The sequence below is a fragment of the Centruroides sculpturatus genome, unplaced genomic scaffold, assembly GCF_000671375.1.
Source record: "Centruroides sculpturatus isolate CEXI.00-Female unplaced genomic scaffold, Cexi_2.0 scaffold660, whole genome shotgun sequence".
Classification (NCBI taxonomy): Eukaryota; Metazoa; Arthropoda; class Arachnida; order Scorpiones; family Buthidae; genus Centruroides; species Centruroides sculpturatus.
In genome coordinates this window covers 311271-337835 of record NW_019385748.1, presented here as the reverse complement: position 1 = coordinate 337835, position 26565 = coordinate 311271, and the positions used below count along the sequence as shown (strand labels likewise).

Below are 26565 nucleotides of genomic sequence, written 5' to 3'. Positions count from 1 at the left end.
TCTTCGTCTCATATGCGGGTTCTGGTTGGTGAGTATGCCCAGCCATCTTGTTGCTGGGTTGGTCTATCACCGGCTGTGCAGGGCTGATTGAGTCTTTCTCCTTGAGCATAAAGGCAGGTTTCAGTCTGTCGATGGAGACGACCACTTCTTTGTTATTTTTTTTAATTTTGAAGAATTTGTCTCCCTTTTCCACTACGGGGAATGGTCCGTCGTAGGGAGGGCGTAGTGGGGCGCGTACAGCATCGTAACGTAGAAAAACGTGGCTACAGTCTCTTAAATGCATGGGAACAAAAAGTTTGGGCTCCCCATGCGATGCTGCCGGCGTTGGTGTTAAGTTTTTGAAGAAAGACTTTAGTGTCTTTATGAAATCTGCAGTGTTTATGTCCGCTGGGGTAGGATCGAAGAATTCACCTGGTAAACGTATTGTCTGTCCGTAGACTAACTCACTGGACGTTGCTTGTAGGTCAGGCTTGAACGTTGTCCTTAACCCAAGTAGTACGGTAGGGAGTATCTCCGTCCACCGTTCTGTTAAGTAGGTTTTCAGGGCACATTTTAATGTCCGATGCCAACCTTCGATCATACCATTAGCCTGGGGGTGAAAGGAGCATGTATGTATGTGCTTGGAACCCATTAGAATAGCCAAAGACCGAAACAAACGTGATTCAAACTGGTGTCCCTGGTTGGTAGTAATTGTTTTATATGGTTTTCTTTGTGTTTTCACGCTGTTCGTGACGCACTTAAGACCCCCAGTAAGACAGTAATACAAAACTTACTCTGAATACTTTATTCAGGGTTCTACTTGGACCGGACGATCTCCAGTCGCATACATTAATCAGGGCCGTCCATCTTGCACGTGCCACTCTCTCTCTGGTGTTGCCAGATCTTTCTGTAACAAGATGGATATTATATATTGATATTCTCATACATGATAGAGATTCCTTAAGCTGGTTATGTAGCAAAGATTCTAGCATGTGTGTGTGAGATTGTATTTTATTCACAACAGGTCATAGAGTAGTGCCATATGTATGTTTCTTAGTGGATGTGAACAGTTTGGGGATATCTGGTGAAAGGATCTTGTCCAGTTATAACCTCCTAGCTCGGGTTACCAAACTTTTTTCACAGCAGGTCAGATAACTCGGAGAATAACGAGTGCAGGCTGCATAGCCATTTTGTTCAATGCAGTACACTGAATACACAAAAATAAAGACAACCAACATATTTATTTACCAAAAAGTTACCACAGAAGGTGACATTAGTAATAAGATAGTTTTAAACATCAATGCAAGCTAATCACCTTTCTTAGAAACTTCATTGCAGGTACTTACATAAAAAGTGCTCTGATATCCAAAGTTGTAAAAAGTTGCCAAATTTTTTATTTTGCTTATTTAACTAAAAATTGTTACTGTCAGATGCAAAAATCAGATTGGACAAATTTGAGGATTTTTACTTAAACTTGCTTTAATTTTTTTCTACATAGTATGTTTATCTATAATCCAGGATATTTCCATATTTTAGCTCATTTGCAACACAGTGTGATGGTGAGCTGGATAAACTGACCTTGTGGGCCATAGTTTGGTGACCTCTGTCCTAGCTAGTGCTGTGTGTGTGGAGGAGACCACTTGTGTTTGAAGTTTGTCCATATATCCATCCCAGTTTGTCCGTTTATTAGTTTGCAACAGGTGTCTTTAATATATTGTTTTAGTTGAGATTTGTATGTCTCCTCTTTCATTAGTACTAATGCATTGCTCTTTCATTAGTACTAATGCATTGCATAGTAAGAATTGTGAGTATAACATTCTGACTAATTTTCTTTGAATGGTATTATATAAAATATTATAATTTACAAATGCATGCGCATGCATATGCACATGTGCCTAACCTTCAATTTGCATGGTACTCAAATTTCAAAATTTTAGTTTAACACAGTCCAAAAAATACAACAAAATATTGTTTTATGTTGTTTAATAGACACTAGTAGGAGTTTAAGTTTTCATATTTACTGAGATGGTATTCTGCATTTTGTACTGTGTCACAACTTCATATGCATTTAACTTAGTTTAATATCAGGAAGTTTGTTCTTTTATTTCTATGTAATAAGATTTTATTTCTATGTAATTTTATTTCACTTTCAATAAGATAATATGATTTTCATTTAACCATCTCCTATACCTTGTAATATTTAACCAAATATTTTCTGCTTGTGGGCATTTATTAACCAATTTTATTTTAAATGTCATTTTCCATTGAAAAATTCTTAACGGCAGCCATCCGTCCCAGTTGTATCTACTTCAGGCATGATGTTTGCTGCAGTTTGGTGCATATTTGGGCCCCTTTCTGACAGTTTTGACAAAATACAAAGGGAGAGTAACGTTGTCCCAACAGATTAGCGACAAGTTGTTATATTCCACTGTTTTTGGTTTTTGTTTGAATAGTATCAAATGCAATTTCTTATTATATTTAAGCTTTTGCTTATGGTTCAGTCTTTCTTGCATGTGTGTCACACTTATATTTACCTCATCTAGTATCCTTGCATCCTTAGCAAACATCTCATTTTCCAGATTGAGTTGTTGAGTTTGTTGAATATAATTTTCTTTGTAGCACATTCCTCAAGCATAAATGCTTTAACTTTGGTAACAGAGAAGTGCATCCAATTGGGAGATGTATTCAAAAGATAGATATCAAGAACACTGTTTCTCATGCATTTTGATAGAAACGTGAATTTAATCCTAGCTCTGGTTAGGATTAGCACTATTTTTCGATTCATCTTAGTTGGAATAGCTTAGAATGCTTTACTCACAATTCTTTCAGACTGAAGTGACAGTATTAAAAATTCTTCAAAGTTTCTTCTAAAATAAAACTTCAGTACTTGCTTACTCATATACAAACTGATGTTTTCAATCCTTCCCTCTGGATCTTTGCCAGATCTATGATTTTTAAGAATTGGAATGCTTTTGATTATCTTTGCAAATGTTGCTTTTCAAACATTTGTGTTTTTTTTTTTTTTGTTTTTTTCCCATATACATAAGTTTAAAATCTTTCAGTGACATCGATATAATAAAATAATAATCTTTGCAACAGTTGANAGACTGGAATGACACTATTAAAAATTCTTAAAAGTGTCTTCTAAAATAAAACTCCAATATCTGCTTACTCATATATAATAATAAAATAATCAAAATAATAATCTTTGTAGTGTTCTCACAACACTACAAAGATTAATCTTTGTAGTGTTGTGAGAACACTACAAAGATTATTATTTTGATTATTTTATTATTATATATGAGTAAGCAGATATTGGAGTTTTATTTTAGAAGACACTTTTAAGAATTTTTAATAGTGTCATTCCAGTCTGTAAGAATTGTGAGTATAACATTCTGACTAATTTTCTTTGAATGGTATTATATAAAATATTATAATTTACAAATGCATGCACATGCATATGCACATGTGCCTAACCTTCAATTTGCATGGTACTCAAATTTCAAAATTTTAGTTTAACACAGTCCAAAAAATACAACAAAATATTGTTTTATGTTGTTTAATAGACACTAGTAGGAGTTTAAGTATTTTCATTAATAAATTAATGTTTATCCTATGCTGATTGTTATTATATTCCAGTTGTGTTACTACTACTTTCAATTTTCATATTCACTGAGATGATATTCTGCATTTTGTACTGTGTCACAACTTCATATGCATTTAACTTAGTTTAATATCAGGAAGTTTGTTCTTTTATTTCTATGTAATGTTTTTTAAACAAACAAACTTGTTGATGACAGATTTTGTTAAGAGAAGACTGAATAACAGCTATTATACACACACAAGTTTAACTACATGAGCCACACATGCACATGCAAAAGTGTTAGTGTAAAGGTGAATTTGGCTTGCAGTAAGTCACATAGGCATATCTTGTTGTGGTTAAACCATCCTCACATTTACATATACACATTAACTGTGAGAAGCAACTATGGTGGATTCTCGTTGCTGGATGAAAGAATTTGTAATCAATTTTATAAATTTGTATAAAGAACTTTCTTGCTTATGGTGTGTCAAAGGTAAGGAGTATGTATAAAAATATGTAAATGAGGCCAGAAAATGACTATAGCTGTGCATATATTCTTTCACTCGAGTATGATGCTTTGGTTTATTTATTTATTTATTTATTTTTGTTTTTGCTATTAACTATTATATGTATTTCAGAAGCAGCAATAGCACACACAATTTTTTATTTGAACTCATAACAAGGCTGACTCGATTACAATGTGATCACATTCAAGGATGTACCACTCAAAACTTTTGAAAATGTTCAACACTCCTTGTGCCAAGCAGTCAGGCGAGAATGTGTGCTGTCTTGCATTTACATGTCCACTCCTATGTGTTGTATTTTTTTACTCCACAATCTTACCCATCAAAATCCTACTCCCGTCCTAACATATGTGCAGGAATGGGCCACTCAGTTACACATTTAAGAATATATGTGTAAAAGCTGCTAATGTCTTTGGTAAACTATTAGGAAAAACTGCAATTGAAGAAGTTATTGACATGAGGTTTTTGACTAAAACAGGGAGAAAACATTTCTTTATTAAATAGTGAAGAAGAAAGAGGAGAAACTTTTGTTTATTTCGTATTTGTTAAGATCAAGTTGGGTGAGTGCACCTTCAAAATTCTGAAATTTGAAAGTTTTAACCAGTCAAGCAAAGTAAAGATGATCTGACTTTGAAAACCAATTACTGGAATAAACTTAACTAGCAACAGCTTGTGAGTATTATAGGTCTTGAATTATTTGTTGAGCCAGAATGTTTTTTAAAAATTTCAGTTCCAGCTATTTACAGTGATGAACTGTACACTTACTCCCCCCCCACTAATGCAGGTAAGCATTAGTTGGGGTAAGTGCATCCTCCACTGTAAACAGCTAGGAAGATTCAAATAAAATCAAATGGTGGGGGCAAATGTGTGCAAATTGTGACAGTAACAATTTTGTTTGTATACAGACTTCAGTATGCTCCACTACAAGTATGGCCATAGTAAATGAAGTAATGATGATGATGATGACACACTAAAAGGCAACAGTAAAATTATTATTTATTGCAACTTAGGTCTCTAGTTGCAATAGAAATGTAAAGTGATTTACAAAGCAAGATGAAATTGCTTGAGAGTAGCTTTCTCTAGAAAAGATAGTCTAATACCCATTTGCACTGAGCATTTCAATCTAGATTGTGATAAGATCAACAACTGTGCTGTGGTGTGACCTCTCTCGACCCTTTCAATCGCGATCAACACAAGATTTTTTGAAACTAGATCCAGTCATAAGAGAGTTCCCACAATCTCAAGTGCATGAGAAGAAACAAGATGGCTGTGGAACACATGTCGGCTATCAACAGAGAAATAAAACAGCCATATCTCATCATCTCTCCAAATATCTATTATTAGATATATAGCAAGAAAAAATATTTATTTATAACCAAAACTTTCATTTTGTTTGTTGTGTTCATGACTTATCGAGTAGTTATGTCAGTTTTATCATTTCAATAGCCGGATGAACAGGCAGTCTGCTCGACGTTCGACTGGTGACAGTTGCAATTGAGATTAAAGTGAGTCATGAATTGTGTGCAAATGCAGTATAAGACTACTTTTGAAGCGCCTTACTCCAGGTAATTGAGTAAGGTGCTTCCAAAAACAGAGACATGAAGTTGCAACAAGAAGTAATTAAACCACGTCTTCAAATGTGGCATGTTTTTCCAAGAGACTTGATAATATCTAGGAGAGGAATGTCTTGTAATCTTCCACATCTGGCTGTTGGAAAACGTATCCCCTAGATTTCTTCATCACAAAGTACTGTACATACCCTTTACACTGTGTTTAGCAAAATTGATAATGACAACTTCTCCAACAATGTTGAACACTTTTGTTGGAAACTTCATAATTATGGAATAATCAACTGCTATGGTAGTGCTTCCTTCTGCCACACACAAATTCATCTTGAGTTTATACAGTAAGTAGAATACAAAAGGTTTATACAGACAGACTTCTAGACACCCATGCCAACAGAATAGATATGTTGAACATATATTTACCTATTGGCATGAGTGCACTTAAGGCTGTTTCACACTATGACCAACTGGACCGATTGGTCCGACCCGACCAATCCTACAATTGGACCGACTAGTAATAGAAGCATTCACATTGAGTATGATTTTATGTCGGTGGCCGATTTGTAAGGACTAATTGAAACAGGTGTTAGAAATTGTTTTAAGTTTTTCTAATTTTTAAAAATATTTTTGTAATCTACCTGGTTAAACTTTGCAGATATGATCTTACTTCGTTTATAAATTCTTCCAAAAAGTCGAAATAATACCATCTTTTCTCATTACATCGATAATGCATTTTAATATATATATTAAAGTCATTTGTGTTCCCATATAAAATTTAAGCAGTTATAAAAGAAATAAGGTACAAGGGAAAATTTAAATAAATTAGAAACATATATAATGTAAAGTCATGTTTGATTGATTTGATAGTTTTCATATATCCAAATAATTGGCTGTAGTTTTGAAGCTCTCATTGGCTGTAGCTCACTGACTGCTCCAACCTGACTACAAATATTTAACTTTTTAACTCTGTCCAACTGGATCAACCAGTATGTCGGCTGNAAAGTCATTTGTGTTTCCATATAAAATTTAAGCAGTTATGAAAGAAATAAGGTACAAGAGAAAATTTAAATAAATTAGAAGTATATACTGTATAATATAAAGTTATGTTTGATTGATTCGATAGTTTTCATATATCCAAAGTCTGATTGGTTATAGTTTCAAAGTTCTCATTGGCTGTAGCTCACTGACTGCTCTGACCTGACTACAAATATTTAACTTTTTAAATCTGTCCGACTGGAACAACCAATCAGTCAGCTGACTGCTGTTGCTATGGCAACACGACTTGGAGTCAGACCAGTTGGTCATAGTGTGAAACAGCTCTTACCCAACAATCAAAATTTTAAGGGGTAGTCTGGTCTATTGTGACAAAACACGTGGATGAAATAATTCACAACTTAGGATATTTGCACCTATCATTTTACAATATTTGTCTAAATATTGTATCTTAAAAATCACAAATACTGAATTTTACATACAAAAATGACTGTAGTTACATCCTGTCAGAAGAAAAGCACTGAACGTATATAGACTTTTCAAACCATTGTTGTAACAGTTATTTAAAAAGTCTATTCTTCTTCAAGCCATGTTGAAATGAGCTACAAATCAATGAATTGGTATCAGCTTAATTTTGATTGGCTGATGAGATGTTACAGAAATGTGCAGTTACCCCATGGATACACTTTTACTGCATTTGACCTTAGTGAAAAATGTAACCTTAGAATCTTTTCATCTCATTTCATTTCTCATATAATAATAGAGACATTATTTTAATTTACATAATTTCAATTTTACACAGAACCAATCTATCATGTAAATCAGTGTTTCTCAACATCTAATGAATCACTGCCCCCTTCAACATAGTATTGCTCCCTTCACTTCAAAATTCCAATGCCGAGGGCCAAGGCTAACACCAAATTCATACTGCATTGAATAGACTAGTGACTAGTATAATGTTGTTTGTTTAATTATTGTACAATGTAACAAATAAAATATCTAATTATTCTTATTTAATATAATGTTTTACTATATCGCCCAGAAAATTGTTTTTTGCCCCCCAAAATATAAATTGTTACTAATCGCCCCCTCAATATGGAAAAACGATATCGCCCCCTCAACATGGAAAAATGATATCGCTCCCTCAACATGGAAAAATGATATCGCCCCATTGAGAAACACTGATGTAAATCAGTGGTCTGTATGCAGGTGTGTGTGTGTGTGTGTAGGCCCATATACATAATAAAATTATATACAATATTTTATACTTAATATATATTCACATAATTATTATAGTTGATAAATTGTTTTCAGTTTAATTCTTCAAAAAAATTCTTACATTGTACTCTTATTTCATATTATTTAATTTACATTAATTTTATATTGATTCATAATCACTTTTTTACAGAATTAAAAATAAGTCAATATGGCTTCACAATCAATAGAAATTCCCTTGAGGGATACTGATGAAGTCATAGAGCTAGATTTGGATCAGATACCGGATGGAGATGAAGTTTTAGGAATTCTAAGTCAAGAACAAGCACCATTAAATATATGGGTTACATTAGCATTAGAATACTATCGGCAAGGTAAAGTTGATGAATTTGTGAAGATATTAGATGTATCTCGAACAGATGCTAATCTTGATTACAGAGAATTTGAAAGGGATCAGATGAAAGCTTTTGACACATTAGCTGCATATTATGTGCAACAAGCTAATAAAGAAAAGAATAAAGACAAGAAAAGGGAACTTTTCACTAAAGCAACTTTACTGTATACAACAGCAGATAAGATCATAATGTATGACCAAAATCATCTTTTAGGTAGAGCTTACTTTTGTCTTTTAGAAGGAGATAAGATGGATCAAGCAGATGCACAGTTTAATTTTGTTTTAAATCAGTCTCCAAACAATATCCCATCTTTACTTGGTAAAGCATGTATAGCTTTTAATAAGAAAGATTACAGAGGAGCCCTTGCATTTTATAAAAAAGCATTGAGAACTAATCCAAAATGTCCTGCAGCTGTTAGACTTGGAATGGGACATTGCTTTTATAAATTAAACAAACATGATAAAGCAAGATTAGCTTTTGAAAGGGCTCTTCAATTAGATTCCCATTGTGTAGGAGCATTAGTTGGACTTGCAGTATTAGAATTAAATCAGAAAACACCTGATTCTATCAGAAATGGTGTTCAAATGCTATCAAAGGCATATTCTATTGATCCATCAAATCCTATGGTTTTAAATCATTTAGCTAATCATTTCTTTTTTAAAAAAGACTATGATAAAGTTCAGCATTTAGCATTACATGCATTTCATAATACAGAAAATGAAGCAATGAGAGCTGAAAGTTGTTATCAGCTTGCTAGAGCATTTCATATTCAAGAAGATTATGATCAAGCATTTCAGTATTACTATCAAGCAACACAATTTGCTTCACCATCATTTGTTTTGCCACATTTTGGATTAGGACAAATGTACATATACAGAGGAGACAGTGAAAATGCTGCTCAATGTTTTGAAAAGGTTTTAAAAGTTCAACCTGGAAATTATGAAACAATGAAAATTTTAGGTTCCCTTTATGCTCATTCTACAAGTCAATCAAAAAGGGATCAAGCAAGAAGTCATTTAAAAAAAGTAACAGAACAGTTTCCAGATGATGTGGAAGCTTGGATTGAATTAGCACAAATTTTAGAGCAGTCAGATATACAAGGAGCTCTATCAGCTTATGGTATTGCTACTCAAATTTTAAATGAGAAGGTACAGGCTGATGTACCACCTGAAATTTTAAATAATGTTGGAGCTTTGCATTTTCGTTTAGGAAATTTACAGGAAGCCAAACGATATTATGAAGCCTCTTTGGAACGCTCTAGATCTGAAGCAAGACATGATGAACATTATTACAGTTCCATATCTGTAACAACAACATATAATTTAGCCCGACTCATGGAATCTTTGTTTCAATTTGATATGGCTGAACCTTTATATAAGAATATCTTAAGAGAACATCCAAATTATGTTGACTGTTATCTAAGACTTGGTTGCATGGCAAGAGATAGGGGTCAGATATACGAAGCTTCTGATTGGTTCAAAGAAGCATTACAAGTTAACCAAGATCATCCTGATGCTTGGTCATTAATTGGAAATCTTCATTTAGCTAAACAAGAATGGGGACCAGGGCAGAAAAAATTTGAACGTATTCTCAAACAAGAAGTAACTGGCAATGATACATATTCTTTAGTTGCTCTTGGAAATGTATGGTTACAGACTCTTCATCAACCAACAAAAGACAAAGAAAAGGAGAAAAGACATCAAGATAGAGCCTTGGCAATGTACAAACAGGTATTAAGATGTGATCCACGAAATATTTGGGCAGCTAATGGAATAGGAGCAGTTTTAGCTCATAAAGGTTATATATCTGAAGCAAGAGATATATTTGCTCAAGTAAGAGAAGCTACAGCAGATTTTTGTGATGTTTGGTTAAATATAGCTCATATTTATGTTGAACAAAAGCAATATGTTGCAGCCATTCAAATGTATGAAAACTGTTTGAAAAAATTTTTTAAGTATCACAATGTAGAAATTTTAATGTATCTTGCTCGTGCTTATTTTAGATGTGGAAAGTTGAAAGAATGTAAACAAGTATTACTGAAAGCACGCCGTGTGGCACCTCATGATACAGTTTTATTATATAATATTGCTTTGGTTTTACAAAAATTAGCAACACAAACATTAAAAGATGAGAAAAGTAATTTAAAAACTGTTCTTGCTGCTGTTCATGAATTAGGGTTGGCTCATAGGTATTTCCAGTATCTTAGTGTTCATGGTGATAGAATGAAATATGATTTAGCCCAGGCTGCTGCTGAAGCACGACAATGTCAAGATTTATTAAGTCAAGCTCAGTATCATGTTGCAAGAGCAAAACGTCTAGATGAAGAAGAACGTGAAGTGCGTCGCAAACAAGAAGAGGAAAGGGAAGCACTTCGACAGAAATTAGTTGATGAACAACGCCGTCTTGAAGAATGGCGTCAAAAGCAAGAAATGGAATTAATTCAGAAACGTCAGGAATTTGTAGAGAAAAGTAAAAATAAATTACTATTCACAGAAGTGGTTGAGGAGAAAAGGAAAGGAGGTCGTCGTAAAATCCACGATGATTATATTACAGATGGAAGTAGTTCAGAGAACGAAAATGAACCAAAAAAGAAAAGAAAGAAGAGAGCATCAAGCGGCTCAGAAGGAGAAGGTGGTGAAAACAAAGAAAGAAAGAAAAAGCATAAGAAAAGACATCGTGCTGAAGATGGTGGTAGTGAGGAAGAAAAGCAAAAGCATGGAAGAAGAAAAGCAGAGCGTAAGAAAACAAAAGTATCTGATGATGGCTTAACAGCCAAACAACGTAGTCGAGTAGTATCTAAAGCTACAATATCCTCTAGTGATGATAGTGATAGTGACAAAGAACCTCCACAACCTACAATTCCTCCCAGTCCGTCAAGTCCAAGTGGCAGTGAAGAAGCTCAGACCAATAAAAGAAGAAGAATAGCTTCAGATTCTGAAAGTGAAGTAGAAAATGAAGAGAAAAGACAACATGTAGTGTCTGATTCTGAAAGTGATGCAGGAAGTGATAAAAAAGTACGAAGAATAGCTTCTGATTCAGACAGTGAAAATGAAACAAAGAAACCACAGATAGCTTCCGATTCAGAAAGTGAAAATGAAACAAGGAAACCACAGGTAGCTTCAGATTCAGAAAGTGAAAATGAAACAAGGAAACCACAGGTAGCTTCAGATTCAGAAAGTGAAAATGAAACAAGGAAACCACAGGTAGCTTCAGATTCAGAAAGTGAAAATGAAACAAGGAAACCACAGGTAGCTTCAGATTCAGAAAGTGAAAATGAAACAAGGAAACCACAGGTAGCTTCAGATTCAGAAAGTGAAAATGAAACAAGGAAACCACAGGTAGCTTCAGATTCAGAAAGTGAAAATGAAACAAGGAAACCACAGGTAGCTTCAGATTCAGAAAGTGAAAATGAAACAAGGAAACCACAGGTAGCTTCAGATTCAGAAAGTGAAAATGAAACAAGGAAACCACAGGTAGCTTCAGATTCAGAAAGTGAAAATGAAACAAGGAAACCACAGGTAGCTTCAGATTCAGAAAGTGAAAATGAAACAAGGAAACCACAGGTAGCTTCAGATTCAGAAAGTGAAAATGAAACAAGGAAACCACAGGTAGCTTCAGATTCAGAAAGTGAAAATGAAACAAGGAAACCACAGGTAGCTTCAGATTCAGAAAGTGAAAATGAAACAAGGAAACCACAGGTAGCTTCAGATTCAGAAAGTGAAAATGAAACAAGGAAACCACAGGTAGCTTCAGATTCAGAAAGTGAAAATGAAACAAGGAAACCACAGGTAGCTTCAGATTCAGAAAGTGAAAATGAAACAAGGAAACCACAGGTAGCTTCAGATTCAGAAAGTGAAAATGAAACAAGGAAACCACAGGTAGCTTCAGATTCAGAAAGTGAAAATGAAACAAGGAAACCACAGGTAGCTTCAGATTCAGAAAGTGAAAATGAAACAAGGAAACCACAGGTAGCTTCAGATTCAGAAAGTGAAAATGAAACAAGGAAACCACAGGTAGCTTCAGATTCAGAAAGTGAAAATGAAACAAGGAAACCACAGGTAGCTTCAGATTCAGAAAGTGAAAATGAAACAAGGAAACCACAGGTAGCTTCAGATTCAGAAAGTGAAAATGAAACAAGGAAACCACAGGTAGCTTCAGATTCAGAAAGTGAAAATGAAACAAGGAAACCACAGGTAGCTTCAGATTCAGAAAGTGAAAATGAAACAAGGAAACCACAGGTAGCTTCAGATTCAGAAAGTGAAAATGAAACAAGGAAACCACAGGTAGCTTCAGATTCAGAAAGTGAAAATGAAACAAGGAAACCACAGGTAGCTTCAGATTCAGAAAGTGAAAATGAAACAAGGAAACCACAGGTAGCTTCAGATTCAGAAAGTGAAAATGAAACAAGGAAACCACAGGTAGCTTCAGATTCAGAAAGTGAAAATGAAACAAGGAAACCACAGGTAGCTTCAGATTCAGAAAGTGAAAATGAAACAAGGAAACCACAGGTAGCTTCAGATTCAGAAAGTGAAAATGAAACAAGGAAACCACAGGTAGCTTCAGATTCAGAAAGTGAAAATGAAACAAGGAAACCACAGGTAGCTTCAGATTCAGAAAGTGAAAATGAAACAAGGAAACCACAGGTAGCTTCAGATTCAGAAAGTGAAAATGAAACAAGGAAACCACAGGTAGCTTCAGATTCAGAAAGTGAAAATGAAACAAGGAAACCACAGGTAGCTTCAGATTCAGAAAGTGAAAATGAAACAAGGAAACCACAGGTAGCTTCAGATTCAGAAAGTGAAAATGAAACAAGGAAACCACAGGTAGCTTCAGATTCAGAAAGTGAAAATGAAACAAGGAAACCACAGGTAGCTTCAGATTCAGAAAGTGAAAATGAAACAAGGAAACCACAGGTAGCTTCAGATTCAGAAAGTGAAAATGAAACAAGGAAACCACAGGTAGCTTCAGATTCAGAAAGTGAAAATGAAACAAGGAAACCACAGGTAGCTTCAGATTCAGAAAGTGAAAATGAAACAAGGAAACCACAGGTAGCTTCAGATTCAGAAAGTGAAAATGAAACAAGGAAACCACAGGTAGCTTCAGATTCAGAAAGTGAAAATGAAACAAGGAAACCACAGGTAGCTTCAGATTCAGAAAGTGAAAATGAAACAAGGAAACCACAGGTAGCTTCAGATTCAGAAAGTGAAAATGAAACAAGGAAACCACAGGTAGCTTCAGATTCAGAAAGTGAAAATGAAACAAGGAAACCACAGGTAGCTTCAGATTCAGAAAGTGAAAATGAAACAAGGAAACCACAGGTAGCTTCAGATTCAGAAAGTGAAAATGAAACAAGGAAACCACAGGTAGCTTCAGATTCAGAAAGTGAAAATGAAACAAGGAAACCACAGGTAGCTTCAGATTCAGAAAGTGAAAATGAAACAAGGAAACCACAGGTAGCTTCAGATTCAGAAAGTGAAAATGAAACAAGGAAACCACAGGTAGCTTCAGATTCAGAAAGTGAAAATGAAACAAGGAAACCACAGGTAGCTTCAGATTCAGAAAGTGAAAATGAAACAAGGAAACCACAGGTAGCTTCAGATTCAGAAAGTGAAAATGAAACAAGGAAACCACAGGTAGCTTCAGATTCAGAAAGTGAAAATGAAACAAGGAAACCACAGGTAGCTTCAGATTCAGAAAGTGAAAATGAAACAAGGAAACCACAGGTAGCTTCAGATTCAGAAAGTGAAAATGAAACAAGGAAACCACAGGTAGCTTCAGATTCAGAAAGTGAAAATGAAACAAGGAAACCACAGGTAGCTTCAGATTCAGAAAGTGAAAATGAAACAAGGAAACCACAGGTAGCTTCAGATTCAGAAAGTGAAAATGAAACAAGGAAACCACAGGTAGCTTCAGATTCAGAAAGTGAAAATGAAACAAGGAAACCACAGGTAGCTTCAGATTCAGAAAGTGAAAATGAAACAAGGAAACCACAGGTAGCTTCAGATTCAGAAAGTGAAAATGAAACAAGGAAACCACAGGTAGCTTCAGATTCAGAAAGTGAAAATGAAACAAGGAAACCACAGGTAGCTTCAGATTCAGAAAGTGAAAATGAAACAAGGAAACCACAGGTAGCTTCAGATTCAGAAAGTGAAAATGAAACAAGGAAACCACAGGTAGCTTCAGATTCAGAAAGTGAAAATGAAACAAGGAAACCACAGGTAGCTTCAGATTCAGAAAGTGAAAATGAAACAAGGAAACCACAGGTAGCTTCAGATTCAGAAAGTGAAAATGAAACAAGGAAACCACAGGTAGCTTCAGATTCAGAAAGTGAAAATGAAACAAGGAAACCACAGGTAGCTTCAGATTCAGAAAGTGAAAATGAAACAAGGAAACCACAGGTAGCTTCAGATTCAGAAAGTGAAAATGAAACAAGGAAACCACAGGTAGCTTCAGATTCAGAAAGTGAAAATGAAACAAGGAAACCACAGGTAGCTTCAGATTCAGAAAGTGAAAATGAAACAAGGAAACCACAGGTAGCTTCAGATTCAGAAAGTGAAAATGAAACAAGGAAACCACAGGTAGCTTCAGATTCAGAAAGTGAAAATGAAACAAGGAAACCACAGGTAGCTTCAGATTCAGAAAGTGAAAATGAAACAAGGAAACCACAGGTAGCTTCAGATTCAGAAAGTGAAAATGAAACAAGGAAACCACAGGTAGCTTCAGATTCAGAAAGTGAAAATGAAACAAGGAAACCACAGGTAGCTTCAGATTCAGAAAGTGAAAATGAAACAAGGAAACCACAGGTAGCTTCAGATTCAGAAAGTGAAAATGAAACAAGGAAACCACAGGTAGCTTCAGATTCAGAAAGTGAAAATGAAACAAGGAAACCACAGGTAGCTTCAGATTCAGAAAGTGAAAATGAAACAAGGAAACCACAGGTAGCTTCAGATTCAGAAAGTGAAAATGAAACAAGGAAACCACAGGTAGCTTCANCTGTCATTTAGACGCCTATGCACTGATCGAAAATAAACATACATGCATACACTGTAATTTACTATGTGGAGAACACTCATTTTATCTGTAAAGTTGATTGCAACGAATTGTGCAACAAATGAACTTGCCAAGACAGACTATAAAAAATTAATTTTCTATGTAATATTCTTAATTGCAAAGAAGCCAAATCTGGCAATGTTGCTCAGAACTGACTAAAGCGCCACTTGTAATCGTCCAATGCGCCAAGTTTGGCGCATGCGCCACGGTTTGGCCACCCCTGGCCTAGATAGTACCAATGCATAGATTTTGACAAAGAGAAATAAGTAATAAAATTGCATGAGTCTCTCCACCTTTAAGAAAACAAAACGATACAAAAAGCATTTAACATATATTCATAGCATTTATTATTTTTTGACAGGCATTTAACCAGGGTTTGACATGATTTAAAAAAAATTTTTAAAACATAAGTATCAGATTTAAAATGTTTTTTTGGAAATAAAACACTTGATATAGTAAAATAGAAAAATAGCAGAAAAACTTCAGCATAAGATCCAAGAATGTACAGAATGTTTTCTTTAATATAAAATATAGCATTTTTAAAATTCACATGTACAAATACCAAAACAGGATTGACAGCAGTGTCTTCTTCAGCTTGAAGAAGTTGTTTTTTTCAGAAAGGTACAACACTCGTTAGTGTTTGTTAGGTGCTTGGAAACTAACAAGATTTGCTGCCTTTTCCTGTCCAAGTCTATTTCTAAGTTTTGAATGAATGAGTCCATAGGTAGAGAAAATTCTCTCAATTCCCACTGAAGAAGCCACTGCTGTGTGTAGCTGTGTAAATAATTTTAAGAGATTCATCAATTCTGTCATGTAACAACTGCCACCATTTAAGAGGAGTGATATTAGTTAGTACAGACTCTGCAAATGTGTTGCAGAAATGGGGTAGTTTTTGCACAAAGTTAGTGCAGCATCCTTCATACTGTGTGAGCTTTACACCCTGGTATCTTGGGTCCAGAAGATTTGCTAAAAGGTGATAGTCTGTGATAACCATATCAAATCTATCTTTGGTTGCTTGAGTGACTCCAGTAATTCCAATTTGTTGCAAGTCATTTTGAACACTATAAAAGTAATAATATCATTAGATGTATAAAATTAATGAATTTAATGAACACAATTTTGAAATTAGATTGGTTGCAAAAAACAATTCTGGCTAACTTAAACCATAATTCAACTCCTTCAGTCATTTCTTTGCATTTTATCTAATATAACAACAATGATCTTTAAATGTGTCAGCAAATCTTTGGCATCATGCTTAATTCCAAGGTTTTGAACTTTGGCACAATATCCTTGTGAATGAAGAGCCTGTTTTCATCGCAAACCTGTTATCATATGATTTATAATGGTTTTTAGGATTAAACATTTGATACTCATAATTCAATACTCATTGAGTACATGAGTAGAGTTAACTAGCATTCAAACCTCAACATAAACATTTAATATGCAGCCTTTTTTTTATTAACTTTTCAAATGTTTTGGCCATTTGAATGAACTTCAGGAACAAAAAAAATCAAACGATTCTGATTTCTATAAAACAAATCTGTTTTGGGTTAATTGTGTTTTTTGATTAGTTGATGTTTTCACAATAAATGAATCAATGTGTTGTAATTTCACTTTGCTTTGTGATACAGTGCCAGTGCCTTGCATATTACAGGTTTTTGTCGAGGTTTGGTTGTTATTTAAGTGCAGTTAGAGAAAAGTGTTAACTGGATTAGAGTAAACAGTCAGTTTACAAAATAAAATAATCTTATATTTTATCTCATCATTATTATTATAAGTATATTATTACTATAAGTAATCACACTTCAACACAACTAGCATATGCTTTATGAATTAGTGATATTACCCACACTATAAAATAAGAAAATGAAAACTACTTAGAGATGATAGTACCTTCATTAGGATAGGCTAGTTCTAAATGTATGGTTCTAAGCAATCAGTTAAGCTGTTTCAACATACATCCTGTGGTAAGATCAATCCCTTTCCACCTGCCTCTTTGTATTTGGCTTTTGGGGAATGATGATTTTGGAAGTTTACAATGATGTGCTTAATTTGCTCTTTAATTGCATCTTTAATATTGATATCTTGAGCCAGTAAGTTTAAAATATTAGCAGAGCATTCATAAGTGACAATATCTAAATTTTCTGTCTGCTAATGAGAGAAGTGAGGAGTGAATGTAATATTCTACGCATGATTCTGACAACAGTTCGATAAGGACCACTCACTTTGTCAGTGGATGGAAATGATAATGATAATTTTAAAAGTGGCTGGAAGTCTTACGATCTTCCTAGTCTTTTTCCTGACACCAGGCAAGAAAGGGTAAAAAGTACCACCAAAATTTAATAGCATCATAGCTCCTTAATATTAAAGAGGTGGGGAGATATAGGGTTGTCATGTGTCATATCTCCAGAGAGGTTGGACTTAATGAAGATGCTATTCGTTATTAACACTTGCAATTTTTTTAAACTCATCACTACCCTCAAAATTAAGATTTTTGCACTCGATAATAATTAAAAATATAAAATGTTATGTTTCTTCTTCCAATAGTGAGACTGGTAGTATTTATCACGTCTTTCTTAATTATCCACAATTAACAGAGCCCAAGATAAAATAAAATGAACTGTTTCAATCTGTTTAACAATCAAAAGATTATATCCACAGATCTTGCAAGTATGTCGTGTTGATTTTCGACATTTATCTATGTTATTTCTGAGATAGCTATTTTCCTTGTTACCCTTTATGTATTTACTAGCAGATAAGCCCGGCGTTGCTTGGGCAAAAAGTAACGATAGCGAAGATTAAGATTATTACATTACAGTCAATCTTACCCGTTTTCACAGAATGCAAGAATTAGGTTCCCTGTTTCCAGACTAAGAAAAATTTTAGATGGGTCTAAAATTATGTTCGATTTAACGCAAAAAACTGTATCTGCGCCTGTAAATCTTGCACGTTGCTTTCTTTTAACACTTCCATTGTTGAAGCCTTTATTAATTAATCCTGTCACTTTCCCCACGGGGGGGGGAATTTAAAAAAATCCCTTGTTTAAAGCCGGATGTACACATGCGGCGCGGCAAGGAAAAGCGGCAGGATGACGTCACTTTTTCTCACCGCAGAATTCAATTTTGTGCCACTTTTCTCGTGCCGCAAAAGTTGGTTGAATTTTATCTTTTGCGGCAGCCGCCGCCAAGATGCGTTTCTATCAGCCAATAACAGTTCGTCCGGTAGTCACATGAGAAAATACAATCATGTGGTGTTTTAATGGCAGAAAGTTTGATGCGGTTAGCCAAGATAACTAACATCAGAATAAAGAGGAAAGATAATAAATTTAACACAAATTCTACACAAATAATCATATATAATTTAATTCAAAGAACAAAACAACCGAATCTTACTCGAAATAGTATTCTTTATTGAGGAATAAGCGTATTTTGTACATCAATCCAAGAAAATATCTGTGTCCAAAGTTTCACCGTGCTGAAATGCTCGTATACATGCGCACCATCTATCGTAGGATAAATGTACTATGCCAGAAACCTTCGCGGGAGTATATTAAACAACTTCCCAAAATTTCATGGCAATCGGATAAATGGTGTAGTAATGCATGAAGGACAGACTGATAGACAGACATATATTCATTTTTATATATATAGATAACTCTCTTAACAGAACTTGCTTCATGTAAATTTCACATATCCTATCAATATTGTTGGTACAGTAAAATTCTGACACTGATTCCCTGTAATGTAGATTACGAATTGAATGCATGTAGCGATTTTTGTACCACCTGAAGTTTATTGACAGCGTATAAAGATGCTGAATTCTATGCATATATGGTACAACCATTTCAAATGTAATGTACTTAAAAAGTTTTGAATTTTCTTGTTTATCCTAATATATTTTGCCAAGAATAGAGCAACATCATCTATTTGTTCCAGCACAGATTATCATCAAAAGTTATTCATAAAACCTTGATAGCGTTTACTCTTTCTATGTTATCAGTTATGCTGAGTTTTAGGTGGTCAAAGTTGACTTTTTTGTTTCTATTGGCAAAACAGAGAAATTTTGTCTTGTTTTTATTAATTACCAACCTATTATCTAAATATGGACCATTTATTTTGAAAGTGGTGTAAGCCCATTTTTGGAAAAAATTGAGAAATCACATAATATACATACAATTTAGTGTGAACTTTTTATTTATAAACAATTCACACTTAGTATTTTGAAATAACCATACATTTTGATCAATTAAAAATTCATCGGTAAATTGCATAACCATTGATTATGAAAGTGATGTAGTGTAAGTCCATTTTTTGCAGTCTAATTAAGCACTTGGGCTGTCCATAAATTACATCTTCATTTTTCTTGAAATTTTTACTCACCTCCTTTTGTCCCAGTTTGTCCAAGTTTTTGTAACCCCTCCTCCTCAGATGTCCAACATAACTCAACCCCCATTAAAACCTTCATCACTTTATGAATGTAGATACCGGAAGTAAAAATGAAACATACAAGAAACTCTGAAATAAATATAATAAAATGCATAAACTGTATAAAATTTAATGAAATAAATTGACGTCCACTAATTCTAAACCCCCTTGTCCAACTTGTCTTAAAGTTGGATCAATCCTCCATTCGGTCTTTGATATAGTTCTACGTAATAGCACTAAATCGGTAGACATGTCTAAATAACAGGCTTATAAACACTAAAAAACATAAATGTTTCAAAATTAGGACTAGATAATTATATGCACAAATAAATTAGTAAGTCTATAATACATACATTCACTTATATCCAAGTATTACCCCCATATACAAAGATCAGTTCTCGCTAATTGTCGAAAATAAATTATTTTTCAACTTTTCTTCCTGTAGCATATTCTGAAACAAGTTCTAAATTCACAGCAAAATTTCCACCTTACATCCATTAAAAACAGCGCATAATGTATCCATACATGAAATAAAAAATTATCGCAGTGATCTTCAGAAGATAACGAGAAACACCAAGGAAACAGTAAACCGAACTCTAAGAAATCTGGCGCGAACTGATGCATATGGGATAGACTGAAAATACTCCTCACGTGACAAAAGGATAAATTTTTCTGAATAAACTCTAAAAGTTTTGAAAAGTTCTTCCATGAAACCCGATGAATTTAATTAATACACAATAACTATATCTGTTTAATAAAGATTAATAGTTTACCATTATAATTATGCAAATTACATATAAAAAAGATCACTGAGCAAAATCTCCCGCGAACTGGGNTTCAGTTTAATTCTTCAAAAAAATTCTTACATTGTACTCTTATTTCATATTATTTAATTTACATTAATTTTATATTGATTCATAATCACTTTTTTACAGAATTAAAAATAAGTCAATATGGCTTCACAATCAATAGAAATTCCCTTGAGGGATACTGATGAAGTCATAGAGCTAGATTTGGATCAGATACCGGATGGAGATGAAGTTTTAGGAATTCTAAGTCAAGAACAAGCACCATTAAATATATGGGTTACATTAGCATTAGAATACTATCGGCAAGGTAAAGTTGATGAATTTGTGAAGATATTAGATGTATCTCGAACAGATGCTAATCTTGATTACAGAGAATTTGAAAGGGATCAGATGAAAGCTTTTGACACATTAGCTGCATATTATGTGCAACAAGCTAATAAAGAAAAGAATAAAGACAAGAAAAGGGAACTTTTCACTAAAGCAACTTTACTGTATACAACAGCAGATAAGATCATAATGTATGACCAAAATCATCTTTTAGGTAGAGCTTACTTTTGTCTTTTAGAAGGAGATAAGATGGATCAAGCAGATGCACAGTTTAATTTTGTTTTAAATCAGTCTCCAAACAATATCCCATCTTTACTTGGTAAAGCATGTATAGCTTTTAATAAGAAAGATTACAGAGGAGCCCTTGCATTTTATAAAAAAGCATTGAGAACTAATCCAAAATGTCCTGCAGCTGTTAGACTTGGAATGGGACATTGCTTTTATAAATTAAACAAACATGATAAAGCAAGATTAGCTTTTGAAAGGGCTCTTCAATTAGATTCCCATTGTGTAGGAGCATTAGTTGGACTTGCAGTATTAGAATTAAATCAGAAAACACCTGATTCTATCAGAAATGGTGTTCAAATGCTATCAAAGGCATATTCTATTGATCCATCAAATCCTATGGTTTTAAATCATTTAGCTAATCATTTCTTTTTTAAAAAAGACTATGATAAAGTTCAGCATTTAGCATTACATGCATTTCATAATACAGAAAATGAAGCAATGAGAGCTGAAAGTTGTTATCAGCTTGCTAGAGCATTTCATATTCAAGAAGATTATGATCAAGCATTTCAGTATTACTATCAAGCAACACAATTTGCTTCACCATCATTTGTTTTGCCACATTTTGGATTAGGACAAATGTACATATACAGAGGAGACAGTGAAAATGCTGCTCAATGTTTTGAAAAGGTTTTAAAAGTTCAACCTGGAAATTATGAAACAATGAAAATTTTAGGTTCCCTTTATGCTCATTCTACAAGTCAATCAAAAAGGGATCAAGCAAGAAGTCATTTAAAAAAAGTAACAGAACAGTTTCCAGATGATGTGGAAGCTTGGATTGAATTAGCACAAATTTTAGAGCAGTCAGATATACAAGGAGCTCTATCAGCTTATGGTATTGCTACTCAAATTTTAAATGAGAAGGTACAGGCTGATGTACCACCTGAAATTTTAAATAATGTTGGAGCTTTGCATTTTCGTTTAGGAAATTTACAGGAAGCCAAACGATATTATGAAGCCTCTTTGGAACGCTCTAGATCTGAAGCAAGACATGATGAACATTATTACAGTTCCATATCTGTAACAACAACATATAATTTAGCCCGACTCATGGAATCTTTGTTTCAATTTGATATGGCTGAACCTTTATATAAGAATATCTTAAGAGAACATCCAAATTATGTTGACTGTTATCTAAGACTTGGTTGCATGGCAAGAGATAGGGGTCAGATATACGAAGCTTCTGATTGGTTCAAAGAAGCATTACAAGTTAACCAAGATCATCCTGATGCTTGGTCATTAATTGGAAATCTTCATTTAGCTAAACAAGAATGGGGACCAGGGCAGAAAAAATTTGAACGTATTCTCAAACAAGAAGTAACTGGCAATGATACATATTCTTTAGTTGCTCTTGGAAATGTATGGTTACAGACTCTTCATCAACCAACAAAAGACAAAGAAAAGGAGAAAAGACATCAAGATAGAGCCTTGGCAATGTACAAACAGGTATTAAGATGTGATCCACGAAATATTTGGGCAGCTAATGGAATAGGAGCAGTTTTAGCTCATAAAGGTTATATATCTGAAGCAAGAGATATATTTGCTCAAGTAAGAGAAGCTACAGCAGATTTTTGTGATGTTTGGTTAAATATAGCTCATATTTATGTTGAACAAAAGCAATATGTTGCAGCCATTCAAATGTATGAAAACTGTTTGAAAAAATTTTTTAAGTATCACAATGTAGAAATTTTAATGTATCTTGCTCGTGCTTATTTTAGATGTGGAAAGTTGAAAGAATGTAAACAAGTATTACTGAAAGCACGCCGTGTGGCACCTCATGATACAGTTTTATTATATAATATTGCTTTGGTTTTACAAAAATTAGCAACACAAACATTAAAAGATGAGAAAAGTAATTTAAAAACTGTTCTTGCTGCTGTTCATGAATTAGGGTTGGCTCATAGGTATTTCCAGTATCTTAGTGTTCATGGTGATAGAATGAAATATGATTTAGCCCAGGCTGCTGCTGAAGCACGACAATGTCAAGATTTATTAAGTCAAGCTCAGTATCATGTTGCAAGAGCAAAACGTCTAGATGAAGAAGAACGTGAAGTGCGTCGCAAACAAGAAGAGGAAAGGGAAGCACTTCGACAGAAATTAGTTGATGAACAACGCCGTCTTGAAGAATGGCGTCAAAAGCAAGAAATGGAATTAATTCAGAAACGTCAGGAATTTGTAGAGAAAAGTAAAAATAAATTACTATTCACAGAAGTGGTTGAGGAGAAAAGGAAAGGAGGTCGTCGTAAAATCCACGATGATTATATTACAGATGGAAGTAGTTCAGAGAACGAAAATGAACCAAAAAAGAAAAGAAAGAAGAGAGCATCAAGCGGCTCAGAAGGAGAAGGTGGTGAAAACAAAGAAAGAAAGAAAAAGCATAAGAAAAGACATCGTGCTGAAGATGGTGGTAGTGAGGAAGAAAAGCAAAAGCATGGAAGAAGAAAAGCAGAGCGTAAGAAAACAAAAGTATCTGATGATGGCTTAACAGCCAAACAACGTAGTCGAGTAGTATCTAAAGCTACAATATCCTCTAGTGATGATAGTGATAGTGACAAAGAACCTCCACAACCTACAATTCCTCCCAGTCCGTCAAGTCCAAGTGGCAGTGAAGAAGCTCAGACCAATAAAAGAAGAAGAATAGCTTCAGATTCTGAAAGTGAAGTAGAAAATGAAGAGAAAAGACAACATGTAGTGTCTGATTCTGAAAGTGATGCAGGAAGTGATAAAAAAGTACGAAGAATAGCTTCTGATTCAGACAGTGAAAATGAAACAAAGAAACCACAGATAGCTTCCGATTCAGAAAGTGAAAATGAAACAAGGAAACCACAGGTAGCTTCAGATTCAGAAAGTGAAAATGAAACAAGGAAACCACAGGTAGCTTCAGATTCAGAAAGTGAAAATGAAACAAGGAAACCACAGATGGCTTCTGATTCAGAAAGTGAAAATGAAACAAGGAAACCACAGGTAGCTTCAGATTCAGAAAGTGAAAATGAAACAAGGAAACCACAGGTAGCTTCAGATTCAGAAAGTGAAAATGAAACAAGGAAACCACAGATGGCTTCTGATTCAGAAAGTGAAAATGAAACAAGAAAACCACGGATGGCTTCTGATTCAGAAAGTGATGGAGAAACAAAGAAACCAACCATAGCATCAGATTCTGAAAGTGAGAGAGATACAAAAGAGCAACATATGGTATCTGATTCAGAAAGCGAGAGAGAGATGGATTAAAGAAAATCTGCATCAAAAACGATAAATTGAACCATCTGCTATTAAACTGTCATTCACATATCTTCAGTTTAAATGTCTTTCTATTAAAAAGTTTAATAGCATTTTAAAAGCAGTTTGTGACATGCAAAAATGAAGATGTTTGCCATTGACCAATAGTAGCATATGGTAATAATAACAGTAAGATTTCTGGACTGATATTAATGGTCATCTTGTTCCTTAAACTGATTTTTTGGAATTTATATTTCTTACTCTAAAGTGAAACATAAAATTTGAAAAAGCCATTAAGGAATAAATTGATACTGAAATTATCCTTTTCTTTAAGTAATGGTGTATTCTGTTACTTTAAATAAAACATGTATTTTTGTCATAAAAATTGTTTTTGACGTCATATAAAGTTACAGTATTGTAATTAAAATTCTCAATGGTATTTTTATTGTCATTCATATAGAAAAAGTAAGATACAGTAGAATCTCATTTTAATGGATCACTTGGACCACCGAAAACATTCTGTTGTTCTGAGAAACTGTTATATCACAAACAGTGAATATACTTGCACACCTGGGAAAATATCCATTATTCAAAAAAATCCATTTGTTAGCCTCCTATATATAAGAAATACCTATACAGTCGACCCCCCTATAATTACGATTCCTATAAAACTACGAAAAAATATACGTATTTTGGAAATGTTGAGTCGGATTAGTGTAGAATCGATTAATTTTATGGAAGAAAACCTTTCAATCAGCCGTAGTCCGTAAACTTGACACGTGTCGGGCTGTGATTGGAACGACTTGTAAGAAATCGGATTCCTAATAAAATGGAACGTATCTATATCTTATAGGGGGGTCGACTGTACAGGTATACCTCGACTTACGTCATTTCGAGTTACGTCGTTTGTCAAAAAAGTATATGGAAAAATAAAAATCAAATTTAAGTCATTTTATTCGACATAAAGTCGAATAAAATGACTTAAATTTGATTTTTGTTTGTTTAAATTTGATTTCAAATATTGAAGTTGTAATCACTAGAAAAATGTTTGAAGCACATAAAATCATATTAAAATATATACATTTACAAGTATGTACTGTATTTACAGTACATGCATTTGTAAATTTAGATTACTTTTTTTCTGTACTGTATTAAAAACTAAAATTTATTTGTTTGTAAGCTTAAAATAGATCCTTATTAACTATACATTATTAAAAATGCATTAATAAATAAAATACAGAACCGAAATTGGCAATTTATGGTTTAGCCTAGTGACAAGTAGATTTGGAGACAAGTAAATTCGACTTACGTTGTTTTTCGACTTAAGTCGTTCTCCTGGAACCAATTACCGACGTAAGGCGAGGTATACCTGTACTTCAAATTATTGTCTCTTGAGATCTCTAGTCTTTACTCTCTAGGAACACTTACATAACAAGATTGTATATTATACCATACATGTGTATGACAAAGGTGGCAAACTGTATCCACTATAAGCATGAAAAGAGGCCAATTATGTATGCTCATTAGCAGTTCACTTGACTTCACAATTTGTTTAAAAAAACTTGTCTATCTTGGTTTGTTTTGATTCTGCTTTTCTGCCTATTGAATGGAATACTACCACCACTTGATATTACAGTAGCAATGTCATGTACAGTACATACACCCTGTTCATTTATGCTGAAACTCATCAGGAACGTTTTTGCAGTGTTACCATCTGTTTCTTCAAAATAAACCAGATATGTGGTTAAAAAAGTCTAAAATAAACCAAGTTTTTACATCATTAAACCGAAAAATAGGTTAAACCGAAACATTTTAAAAACAATGAAAAATAACACACACAGAAAAATTAAATTAAAATATTACCTACAAATACATCAAAAATATTATTGTAATTACAAAATTATTTTATTCTATTCATTATTATTTACAGAAAAACAAGAAATAAATCAAGGGGACAAGGGTAATTAGTTGGCCTAGATCAGGGGTGGCCAACCTTTTGCATACCATGCGCCAATTTTTTGATAGACGAGTTCAGATGCGCAGTGGCGTACCGTGGGTGTTAGCCGCGCGGGGCGGAGAAAAATTTCGGCCACCCTTTAATCAGGTATTTCAATTTAAAAGATCAAAATTCAGTTGTGTGAAAAAAAAATTAATAAAAAATGCGGTGGTGGTGTAGTTACCCGTACAAAATAGTCCCGTT

The 26565-nt window shown here is 34.0% G+C and overlaps 2 protein-coding genes and 1 long non-coding RNA gene across 6 annotated transcripts; 1 reads left to right on the top strand and 2 right to left on the bottom strand.

Moving 5' to 3' along the window:
- Positions 1–4: 4 nt before the first annotated feature.
- LOC111641754 lies at positions 5–950 on the bottom strand (the record flags this gene model as incomplete). Its single annotated transcript, XM_023387968.1, has 1 exon — positions 5–950. A coding segment is annotated over exon 1 (627 nt), but the record flags the coding sequence as incomplete, so codon positions are not given.
- Positions 951–8053: 7103 nt separating this feature from the next.
- LOC111641747 (trichohyalin-like) lies at positions 8054–24750 on the top strand. Of its 4 annotated transcripts, none has more exons than XM_023387963.1 (2): positions 8054–15237; positions 24204–24750. In XM_023387963.1, the coding sequence occupies exons 1-2, from the start codon at positions 8071–8073 to the stop codon at positions 24375–24377; spliced, it is 7341 nt and encodes a 2446-aa protein (XP_023243731.1). In that variant the 5' UTR covers positions 8054–8070; the 3' UTR covers positions 24378–24750. The 4 variants fall into 4 exon arrangements, with proteins under 4 accessions (XP_023243731.1, XP_023243730.1, XP_023243729.1 ...); XM_023387962.1 differs by having other exon boundaries at positions 24069–24750; XM_023387961.1 differs by having other exon boundaries at positions 24024–24750.
- Positions 15404–20472, bottom strand: LOC111641748. The gene is made up of 3 exons (XR_002759464.1): positions 20082–20472; positions 19684–20004; positions 15404–16365 (listed from the first exon to the last, which is right to left on the bottom strand). It is a non-coding gene; the product is annotated as an uncharacterized LOC111641748 (long non-coding RNA).
- Positions 24751–26565: the final 1815 nt, after the last annotated feature.